Source organism: Alligator sinensis, unplaced genomic scaffold (genome assembly GCF_000455745.1).
Source record: "Alligator sinensis unplaced genomic scaffold, ASM45574v1 scaffold622_1, whole genome shotgun sequence".
NCBI classification, from domain to species: Eukaryota; Metazoa; Chordata; order Crocodylia; family Alligatoridae; genus Alligator; species Alligator sinensis.
In genome coordinates, this window is record NW_005842551.1 from 391,168 (window position 1) to 403,168 (window position 12,001).

The 12,001-nt window shown below is 44.5% G+C and overlaps 1 protein-coding gene across 1 annotated transcript in view; it reads left to right on the forward strand.

Annotated features, from left to right (window-relative positions):
• The window catches only part of CMSS1 (cms1 ribosomal small subunit homolog (yeast)), a 201,334-nt gene that overhangs the window by 188,376 nt on the left and 957 nt on the right, over positions 1–12,001 (forward strand). Inside the window, exons 8-11 of the mRNA XM_025213837.1 lie at positions 1,166–1,226; positions 3,265–3,321; positions 5,934–6,021; positions 7,638–7,726. Coding sequence (XP_025069622.1) covers positions 1,166–1,226; positions 3,265–3,321; positions 5,934–6,021; positions 7,638–7,726 — 295 coding nt within the window. The remainder of the gene's footprint in view (positions 1–1,165; positions 1,227–3,264; positions 3,322–5,933; positions 6,022–7,637; positions 7,727–12,001) is intronic.

A 12,001-nucleotide genomic window follows, 5' to 3' on the forward strand; every position in this document is an offset into this window, starting at 1 on the left:
AGGACCTTAGCAGAGGTCTGCGTGTCTGGTCTTTGTTTCCCATTGTCTATGTTAAAGCTTCTTGGTTCTCACATTGGCCAAAGACTATTTGAGGCCTGTAGTCTTCATGCTGTCCCCTTGCAGAAGTAGCAGTAAACAATTTATCAGTGGGCGTGTCTACACAAGATGCTATGTTTCTGTAGTGACAAGCTACGGCAACATAGCATCAGTGGGCATGAACTGTGGCACCAGCTACTGCACAGTAGAGTCAGAAATGACCTGTGTGCCACCGGGACTACGCAGTAACAGTGGTAATGGCACAGGCTAAAGCAAATACTAAAGGACTCCGCAGTAAGACCTGCACAGTCAGATGCATGTGTAGTGATAATTTTATTACAGTCAATGACAACTCCTGCAATTGACTTTTTTGCCTTCATCCCAATTCTTGAGGGTATCCTGTGGCCCAATAATCAAGTGGAGAAGAGCCAGGCTGGATGAATTTTACATTTATTTTGTCCTGCATAGTTTATATTTATGTAGTATAGAGTGGTTTCTTCATAGAGAATTTTGTGTCAAAGTGGAGTCTCAGGGAACTGTTCTCACCTTTGGATAAACAAGACTTCTGAGTAACTGGAGTGAAGATAATTGAAGCTCCTCTTGCAGTGAAGGTTATGGGAGGCCAGGAGGGATGGTAGTCCTAAGTGTGGCATTACATAAGGAAACTATAAATCTTAGCTTTGCCAGTAGGGAATGGTTCACTGCAGGTCTTGTGTTCCATGGTGGAAAGATTTTTGTTTTTAAATTTGGCAATTGCTCAGTCAGTGATTTTAGAATAAATTAATTTTGAAAGCACAGCCCTACCTGTCCTTTAAATATTATCTAAATGCACATCTAAATAGCTTGTGTTAATTGCTCCTAAATCACACCCTCATTGTTTATGTACCCTTGGAACTACTTAAAAGAGATTATCATCTCTTATTATCATGATTGTGGAGATTATCATACATATACATCATTATTTGAAGGGAGATTTTGAAAGTACAAGTCAGTCAGTTGGAATTGTTTACTAACATTGAAAAATCCAATCTCTCATCATTGTACTAGAAAGTCCTTTTGCTTTCCCCCTTGTGCACTCTTCATTGCAGGACTGATATCTCAGTTATATTTTTAATTTATCCGATGCTAGGTCAATGACAGCATTCAAAGGAGACTGCAAAGTTCTGAAATTGTTTGCAAAACACATAAAGGTGAGCAGGTTTTAAGATTACTTTGATAATATGGCTAACCAGTCGTATGTCACTGCCTTTGGCAGTAATAATGTGTTTCAATTACATCACTACATAAGGTTTCCTCTTTGTAGCCTCTTATGTGATTACAAGCAGTGCCTCCAGGCCCTCCCCATTTTCTCTTGTACTTTGTGTCTTTATGTGCTGTTCAAGTTCTTGCATATGTTGTTTATAGATGTTTGTTTGTTTGGGTCAAAAGGGACCTCAGCAGATCATCGAGCCCAACCCCCTGCCCTGGGCAGGAAAGAGCGCTGGGGTCAGATGACCCCATCCAGGTGCAAGACTAGCCTCTTCTTAAAGACCCCCAAGGTAGGAGAGAGCACTACCTCCCTTGGAAGCCCATTCCAGATTTTGGCAACCCTTACTGTAAATAAGTTCTTCCTGATGTCTAACCTAAATCTGCTCTCCGTCAGTTTGTGGCCATTGTTTCTAGTTACCCCAAGGGGTGCCCTGGTAAACAGAGCATCTCCGATTTCTTGCTGTCCCCCACCCTTTCCCCTTCCCCCTCCAGATGAATTTGTAGGCAGCCACAAGATCACCTCTCAGCCTTCTATTGATCCAGGGCCCTCAATCTCTCCTTGAAGGGCTTTGCCTTCAGGCCCTAAACCACACAAGTGGCCCTCCTCTGAACCCTCTCAAGGTGTCCACATCCCTCTTGAAATGTGGCACCCAAAACTGGACACAGTACTCCAACTGCAGCCTGACCAGTGCCTCATAAAGGGGAAGTATCACCTCCTTGGACCTGTTTGTCATGCATTTGCTAATGCATGATAAAGTGTGGTTAGCTTAACTGATCACTTCATCACATTGACGACTCACGTTCATCTTGAAGTCAACTGGGGCTCCAAGATCCCTTTCTGTTGCTGTGCTGCTGAGAAGGTTGTCCCCCAGCCTGTAAGTGTGTTAATGATTCCTTCTCTCTAGGTGCAGCACCTTGCACTTGTTCTTATTGAACTGCATCCCACTTTGTTCCGTCCACTTTTCCAACCTGTCCAGATCCGCCTGGATTTGTTCCCTGCCCTCTGGTATATTAACTTTACCCCATAATTTGGTATCATCTGCGAATTTGGATAGAGTGCTTTCCACACCCTCATCCAACTCACTGATGAAGTCATTGAACAACATCGGTCCAAGTACTAAGCTGTGTGGGACTCCATTGCCCACATCTTTCCAGGCTGATACCGACCCATCCACCAACACTCTCTGGGTGCGACCCCTAAGCCAATTTACTACCCACCTGACCGTGTAATCATCTACGTCACAGTCACTCAGTTTATCTATAAGAATATAATAAGATACTGTATCAAAGGCCTTAAAATCCAAGTAAATAACATCCACCTCAATTCCTGCATCTAAACATTTTGTGACCTGGTCGTAAAAAGAAACAAGGTTAGTCAGGCAGGCTCTACCTGCTATGAATCCATGCTGGTTGCCTTTTAGCATTTCTTTCCCTGCTGGACTCCCAGAAATGTGATCCTTAATAATTTTTTCAAAGGTTTCCCCGAGGATAGAGGTGAGACTAACTGATCTATAGTTACCAGGATCCTCCTTCCTCCCCTTCTTGAAAATAGGGACCACATTGGCCCTTTTCCAGTCCTCTGGCACCTGACCTGAGCACCAAGAGTGCTCAAACAGCCATGTCAATGGCTCTGCTATGACACTGGGCAGTTCCTTCAGCACTCTTGGATGAAGATCATCCGGGCCTGCTGACTTTAAACACGTCTAGCCCCTCCAAGTATCTCTTCGCTAAGTCTGTGCTAACAGTTGGTGGGCTGGTTCCCCCTTTATGCCTATCTGTGATCCAATTGGGAGGTTTGTCCTGATCTGAGCTCAGGAATACAGAGGCAAAGAACTCATTGAAGAGCTCAGCTTTGTCCCCCTTCTCTGTCACTAATTGCTCTTGTTTGTCTTGTAGGGGGCCTATGCTACCCTGTGCCGCCTTTTTGCTTTCTATATACCTGAAGAAGAACTTTTTGTTGTCTTTAATTTTTGTTGCCAGCCTAAGTTCCATTTCTGCTTTGGCCTTTCTGACTGCCTCCCTGCGAGTACGGGCCAAGTAGGTATACTCTGCCTTGGTAACTATCCCCTGCTTTCACAGCCTATATGCCTCTTTTTTGCCACAATGCTTTCCTGGATTTCCCTGTTCAGCCAAGAGGGTTTCTTGGCCCCTTTGCCGCCCCTTGGCCCCCTTTCCTATGCAAGGGGATTGTCTCCTTTTGTGCCTTTAGGACTGCTCCCTTTAGGAACAACCACTCTTCTTGGACTCCCATCTCACCAATTCTCCTGTTCTTCAGTGCCTCGCTAACAAATCTCCTGAGCACACTGAAGTTAGCCTTTCCAAAGTCTAGCACTTCTGCCCTATTGGTTATCTTCCCCACACTGTGCCAGATAGTGAATTCAGTCAAGTGATGGTCACTGTCCCCTAGGTTACCTCATGTCAGTAGATCTCCCAATAAATCATCCCCTGTAGCCAGCACCAAGTCCGGCAAGGCGTTTTCCCTAGTGGGACTGTATACTTCCTGTGTTAGGTGAAGGTCCTGTCTGCAGGTTAAGAACCTATGTGAACAGTTGGATCTAGCTGACTGTTCCTCCCAGCAGATGTCCAGGTAGTTTAGGTCACCCATGACAACCATGTCCCTTGACTGTACGGCCTCTGAGAGCTGTCTGTAGAATTCCATGTCCAACTCCTCCTCCTGATGTGGTGGCCTGTAGTAGACCCCCACTACCAAGTCCCTTTCCCCCCAACCCCCTTTCATTCTGACCCACAATACCTCATTTTGCCCCTCCTCTGATCCCACCTTGATTATGGAAGATGTATATTGCTCCTTCATGTAGAGAACCACACCTCCCCTTTTTCTCCCTACTGTAGCTCATCTGTACAGCCTGTAGCCCTCAATGTTTACTCCCCAGTCATGGGTAGGGTCCCACCAAGTTTCAGTTAGCTCAACTAGATCGAAGTTTTTGTTTGCAACCAGGAGTGTGAGTTCCTCCTGCTTGTCCCCCATGTTCCTATCATTAGTATAGAGACATTTGAGCCACACGATGGGTGCCCTTGGTGCCCCCCATCCTGATGCCCACTGGGCCCCTTAGTACTTATGTGGGCTGTTACAGTGCATGGCTCATGGTTTGTTGATCCTAGGTTGTCACTTGTCTGCATCCCTGCCCCCCGACAAACCTAGTGTAAAGTCCTGCAGAGGAGATCAGTCAACCTGTAAGAGAACAGACTCTTACCTTTTGAAGAGAGATGAAGACCACCCCACCCCAGGGTGCTCCTTTTGTGGAAATGTGAGTCATGGTTGAAGAAGCCACAACCCGCTTGATGACACCAACTCTGGAGCCATACAGAACATAGATAGAACATCCATAAACATCCATATTGTTATTTACCTGAATCCAAAATTACTTCAAATATATGACAACCTCCCCAGTAACTAGATTCCATACGTGGACAATTTTCTAATTATCACGGGGCTGTCTTAAATTCATCTTCCCGCCACTGTAGCAGGGAAAGCAGTGCAGGGTAGACACTTTGCCCCACAGGACTTGTGCCCCCCCCACCATTACCTGCCCTGCTCCCCTCCCCACTCCCCCTACTCACCCTGTGTGGTGGCTCCAGCTCTGACCCAGGGCATGATAGAGCATGTGGTGGCTCTGGCTCTGGCCAGGTGGCAGCAGTGGTGGCAGTTCTAGTCCCCGTTCCAGCTTCCCTGCTGCTACATTATCTTCCCTGTGCTCCACTACACATGAACCATACAGTCTCTGCCATGCTCTTCCACTTCCCTCGCCACACAATCTCCTGCACTCCCCCACCTTCATCACACAACCTCCCCTGAGCTGGGGCTGGGGCTGGGGCTGGGGCTGGGGCTGGAGCCACAGCAGCCATCTGTCCTTGGCTGTACTTGAATCCTAGACAAGGTTTCTTTTCCCCAGAGTGAATGGGGGAAAAAACCCTTGTCTTGGATTTAAGTAAATATGGTATGTGGGACCCAGTCAGATATTTTGGGCCAACTTTTCAACTTGCCTCAAACCAGCCTCTGATTTTGTGCTCGTTTTAGAAACCAAACCAAAGAAGCACCTGCTTGTATTTGTATCCACAACCTGAACTTGCACTTATGTTTGTTGTGCACAATGTAAGTGCTTGCTTATGTGTGCAAATGATGCTTGTATCAGATGCTGTGGCTGAAAATTTGTCCCTTCATATGTTTATATATCCCTTCATGTGCTTATTATCAAACAGGTAAATGCCATACAGCTTATTTCATCCTTTCCTTACCATCTCATCTGGGGTTGATTAGTGCAAAGTTCAATTTCCCTTAAGATCCCCGAGGTGAAAATCTCTCCATACAGTCTGAGAGGACTAGTTTGGAGAGGAGGCAGGCGATTGCTGTTGGCACTGAGAAGAGTCAGTTCAACAGAAGACTTTCAAAGGCACAAATGCCTGACCACTTTTAAGGGGAGCTGGAATGGTATCTGCTTGTTGTGTCTTTGAAAATCTCTGGGGAATAGTCCATTTTTAGTCTGAGAAGTGAAGGTTTTTGGTGTCTTTTTAAGTTATGTAAGAAGAGGTACTATGCTATTTGGAGTAAAGCATGGTGTTTGAAAGGAATACAAAACACTTGTGGTTTTACTTCTTTTGCATCTTTTCCCTCCTCTCTGTCCTTGAATTAGATAAAAGACCAGATGAACCTGCTGGAGAAATGTGTCACCCACCTGGGTGTTGGGACACCTGGGAGGATCAAAGCGCTAGTAGAGCAAGGTGGGAGATTTCTATTCTGACTTGAGCCTGTAAATCTGGTGACTAGCCTGTGGCATTTTTTTTTATTTCTGCTGTCACAAGTGTTGGTCAAAATTAGATCAAGAATCTAAGATTTAAAAATGCCCTGATTTAGTTAAAAAGAACTAATGACAGAAGACACCATAGCATGCAGTCTTAAGGGGAGCCCAAATCCAGAACCTTTTGCCATATAATTTGCTTCTTAAGTAAGCACTTATAAAAACAATATGTGGTGAAAATACCTACCTTATCATGATGGATCCTTTTTCCAGGCAGTTCAAAAAAGCTATACCCTGCTCTGTGATGCATCTGAAGGGAGGGAGCTGGCTGTGGCGTAAGCCTCCATCATCTCTCCCTCCAGGAAGCACAAGAATGGTGGTTTATTTGGGCTGTCTTTTCCAGCAGAGTTCAGATATCACAACTCAGCATCACAGTGCAGAGCCGGTGTTGTTAAATTACCAATATGACTGCTTCAAAAGGAAATGTGATTGAGTAAGGAGGGGCAGAGCTTGACCATGCCTCCTTCCTCACATTTGAGCTGTTTGAGTTTGGTGTTGAAATGTCTGATCTCTGAGGCCCCTTCTACATGTGCAGGTAAAAATGCTATGGGATCTAATGCATTATCTGCACAATCACCCCTGCCATGCTACACATGCATGACAGGAAGCATGATTGTTGGATCGTGAACCAGATCCCATCATGCCTTATTGCTGATGCAGGGGGAGCCGATGCTCCCTCTGCACCGGCAAGAAGCAAGTTCCCATGGCTGGGAGCCCTCTCAGCTGAGGGGGATCCCAGCTGCAGGGTTGCCCTATGGAGCCCATGGCTGAGAGACCGCAGCTGTTGCAATCTGCCAGCCATGGGGTGCACCACAAGCTCTGTGACTGAAAGACTGCAGTTGCTGTGATCTCACAGCCTTGGAGATGGCCCATGCACCCTGCAGCTAGGAGATCTCAGCAGTTGCAGTCTCCCAGCCAGGGGACACAGGTTACATGTGCAAGTTAAAGCTGGATAGAAATCCTCTATGGAGTTATTACATGTTTTCCAGCAATAATTTAATAGCTGGTTGGACCTTTTTAAAGTGCCATAGTTAATTTGCACATGTAGCCAGTTTAAATTAATTGCCCAGTTAACCAGGTAGTTGTGTAATAGATGTAACATGTAGAGGGGACCCAGAATAACAGAAAACTGGCATAAAAATGATGGCATTACCCAGTAGGCATGTAGGGTTCCACTGATGGGATCTTTCAAGCCTGGGTTCTTGTAACTTACCAGCTCATCCTTAGCCATAGAAATCCAATATCTTTGGTTTTAGGAAAAGGAAGCTTGGAGAATTATTTGCAGGAAGACTATTAGCTGTTGATATGCCTAGTAAGAGTAGTTGCTCTCCTTTTTTGTTTAGCTTCCAGAAAGGCCTGGAATTATGCAGTAAAGAATGCAGTATCGTTGCATTCATTTTTTAATGGGCAAACAAAGTGTTTAATTTTCAACCATGAGTTGCCTTGGGAGCAGACAACAAAAGATATAAAAGACAAAAATAATTTTGATAAGCATGTGTCACATTACTTTTATTGTCAAATTTGCACTGTCTTTTTCAGATGGCCTTAGCTTGAACTCTTTGAAATATCTGATTTTGGATTGGAACTGGAGAGATCAGAAGTTAAGGAGAATGATTGATATCCCTGAGGTACAGTATGGTCACCTCTCTTTAAAAAAAAGATATTTTAAATATATGTGCCTTCCAGTTCAGACATGCTTAACCCACAGATACTGGGAAGTCAGTAGGTTTTTTATATAAAAGCTGACTTTTGGTAGTTAGTATTTCAGTAACAATGAAAGTAATATTTTATTTAAAATTCTACATCCTCAGCTTTCCAACCTGGAAGTGGGGAGGTTTATGCCCTCATATTTTATGAACTGCATCAATACCAGTTATCACCAGCACACTTATCAGTCTTTCCCACAGAGGTATCTGTGAGCTAGATGTTCTTCCTTACAGAGACATTCCCTCAACAACCAGGCCCAACGGGCATGTTTCCTCAAAAACTGAAAAAAAGAAAAAAAATATAGACAAGCTTTTGAGGATGCAAAGAGAGCAGCTTTAGTTTTTGAGGCAGAAAGGCTCCCCCTTGTGATGAATGTGAACATGATACAAAGTTCTTGCACTGAAATTTACAAGGTATGTGAAACTCTGTGAATAATGACAAACTTAGAGTGGCTCACAGAAATGATAGCAAAGGTGACTGGCACAAATCTTACTATTACAAAGGGTGCCACTCATTGTGGAATGAAAAAGGATTTAGGTTTCTGAGAGTCACCTGAAATACATACACAGTGAGCATGTCTACACATTCATTAATGTGCAGTAGTTACTGCACATTTTGTTTAGTACTTTCTTAATGAAGTACTAACTCAGTGTAGTAACTACAGTTACTGCACAGTAGAGCCAGGTGCATGGGGGTGTTTTTTGTGACGCTTACTGAGCAGTAGCCTAATACTACTGTGTGGTAGCATATTAGCACAGTTTTTGCCTGGCACGCTACTGCGCAGTATTATTAGGCTACTGTGCATTAAGCATCCTGTGTAGAGCCGCCCACAGTAAACTGCAGATTCCACCTGATTTGCTTACAAGAGCTCAGGATTGCACTGCTGAGATATGAACCTGAAGACTTGACACTCAGGTCTCTAAGAAAACCCTTCAGGTTTCACTGAACTCTTGCCTTGCAGGTAGTATGCCCAACTAACTGATTACCTATAGCGAGTAACCCTGTATCAGGGATATTGTCATCAGGCCAAAATTGTTAATTTGACTGGATTTAGATAGGAAATTGAAGTTACAGAGTTAAAGTCTCAGGAGTCATTCAACTTAAGGAGGAATATTTGACCAGAGTTTTACCCCTTTTCTGTACGTAGGCATTGCAGAACAGCCTTCAGTCACAAAGTGCTTTTGTACAACGGCACTACGTAAGACTCTGTTGCTCAGCAACGTTAGCCATATATGTGACACATCTTGCAGTACTTTGTACTGCTTCAGGCACCAGTGTCTATTATAATCATTTACTTGGAAAGCATGTAATAAACTGCATGTAGATAGCATACTAGAGAGAAAGTGCCATAACACAGTAATAGACATATTTATCAAGTGTCCTAGCAGAAAAAAGGCATTACATGTGGAGTAAATTCTGACTGAACCAGGGCCTTGTTCTCCTTTTTGTATGGTGTGTGTACAATGACAACTTTATTATAAACTGCAATAAATAGTCAGTTGTGGGGAAGAGGGGGTTGCTTTTCAGAAATGGCTTCCTATTTTTGTATACAATTGTAGACCTGAAGTGAAATGATGATAGACAGTACTGCTAGCAACTTAATTTGCAACTCTGCTCAGATTGATGTGCTACGTGTTTGTGTGTGAAATTGTGTTCTTACAACTGGAGTTTTTTTTACAATATGACCCCTTGCCTTTCCAGTAAGTCCATTACTGTTCAGTGGTCCTCCATTACTCTGTCTTCCCATTCTGTTTAAATAAATCCATAGGAAGCATAAAGTCCTAGAAATGAATGTGTGTGTGCATGTCTGTGTAAACTCAAGTATGTTTTTATGTCAGCATATGTTAAAATTCACGTCCTGATTTTAACAGGTGCAAAGCACCCACCATGCTTGTTGCTTGTTATGTTCACACTTTTCTAATTCCCAGAAGGGAGGGAGGGAGGGGTTAGAGCAGACAAGAAGAATAACTTTTGGGGGTATAGTACAGGGGAGAGCTGATATCAGCCTAGAGGTCTTATGTTTCTGGGTGTGGTGGTGTTGCATGGATTTCTGATAAATATATGGACTTAAAAACAAGCTTCTCCTCTTCCCCTTCAGTGGTAATCTTTCCCATTACTTCTGGATGGTTAGGGTCTTGTGACACAGGGCACTTGCAAGTCAGGCATTCTTCCATCTTTGTTAACATTCAGTGACCAAGTACATAACCTCAACATCACATTAATGAAAACTATTGTGTGCTCTTTTGATTTCTTGTCTTTTCCTGTGCACACCCCAAACAGGAGAGGGAAACCACAAGAATCAGAATAATCAGGCTAAGAGGAACTTACCAGATTCCTTTTGGAGGAACATGTTAACTCTACTGAGGTATAAGGATTTCAGTGCAGTCTGTTTATACGTTTCAAATATGTCAGTAGAAAAAGATTTCTGCACTGAAAACATTTGTGCTTAGACACTGATTCCAGCCTGTGGTAGTATCATAGCTTCTGAAGCTGCAAAAGTTACTAGTGTTGCAAGCACCACATTACTTATTTTTCCCAGCACATTGAAAGCCTATTCTTTGTTTTTTTTTTTTTGTAAACAGTTCTGAAAATGGCCAATGGCAAATTCAGTGATGTGTACTATGCTTTTTTTTCAGATTAAGAGAATTACTGTATTTACTTGAATTCAAAACAGGGAGGAAAAAGCCCCTTGTCTTAGATTCATGTACAAAGTGGGGGGAGGAAAGGTGAGGGAGGGGCAGGCAGCTGCTGCAGCTCTGACCCCTGGCCCTGAGCCTGGTTCTAAGCCAGAATCAGTCTCCTGCCCTGCCTCTGCTTGCCCTCTGGAACTTCTGCCCTCCCCCTTCCTCCTTCTCCCCACTTACTATTAAGTGCAGCTCATCTCTGGCTTGGTGTGGGTTCCCTCCCTGGCATGGAGCACATAGAAACTGTGTCCCCTGCCTGGCCAGTCAGCAACACTGGCACTGCTGCATGGCCCAGCAAGGGGTGAGTTTCCATGTGCCATGCTCTGGGAGGGAACAGGGCCCAGGAAGAGGTGGTGGGTTGGGGTGGGGAAGAGGCTGTGGGGAGCTGTGAGTGGGAGCATGCCAGTAGTATGGTGGGGGGAGGCTTCAAGGAGAAGTGGAGGGTGGGGCAGAGAGCCAGGAGAGCCACCTGATCACCCCCCAGCCACCAGACACCCCTCCCCCACCACTATTTTCCTTGCTATAGCAGCAGGGAGGGATAAATTCAGGGCAACCCTTCAATACTTATATTCAATACAAGAAAAATCATAACAAATGTATACATTTTCCGTATATAGAATCTGATAATTGAGGGGCCATCCTAAATTCAGAGTCAACTTAGATTTGAGAAAATATGGTATTGTTCACCCCTTTGCATAACTCACTAAGGCCAGAGGAAGCATTGGCCAGACCTTTCCTCTGGCTGAGATGAAGCAAGGTAATGTTAAGTGCAGGGGTTGATAACCTTTTACTAACAGTGGGCCACCTAGATCTGGATGGTGCTGCCCATCCCGTGCTGCACCCCAGTTCCTGCTTTGTGCAGAGGGGCTGATCCCTCCCCTCCCCCACCATGCAGCCTCTGAAAGACATTGTGAGGGACAATTCAGAGTTGTTAATTTGGTGAGCAGAGGCCGCACTGCCCTGCACAGAGCCCTGATCCAACATTGCTCACAAGCTCTCCTGTTGTAGCCTGCAGCAAGATTAGCTGGCCCTTCGTACAATGCGGAACCTGGAATCTGGAGTGAATCCAATGGCTAGCCTGTAACAGGGAATCACTGGGCCTTTAGTAAAACACAGACCGCAAAAGAGACTGGATCTGTCCTGCAGGTCATAGATTACCAGCCCCTAGTTTAGTCCAAAGAGTAAACTTCTTGGTAAATTGTTCACAACAGGAGATGATAATGAAAGTCCTGAAGTAGTCATGACTTTAGGGAAGTTTCTGTGCTTGCTATAACTCTCCAGTTGGCATTTCAAATACATTTGAGGGGTTTGAAGGCAGGAAATTTGGGGGTATTTCTACACTGCAATACAGCAGAACATTTGCATCTTATGCAGATGAACGAAAGCTTTCAGTTTAAGTGCCAATAGCAGCGTATCTGTGGCATTACAGAGCTCAGCTAACTGCCCTGGTATGAGACCATTGTCTGTCCTAGGTGCCACCTAGGGGGCCTTCTAAGGGGAGCCCATGCTGAA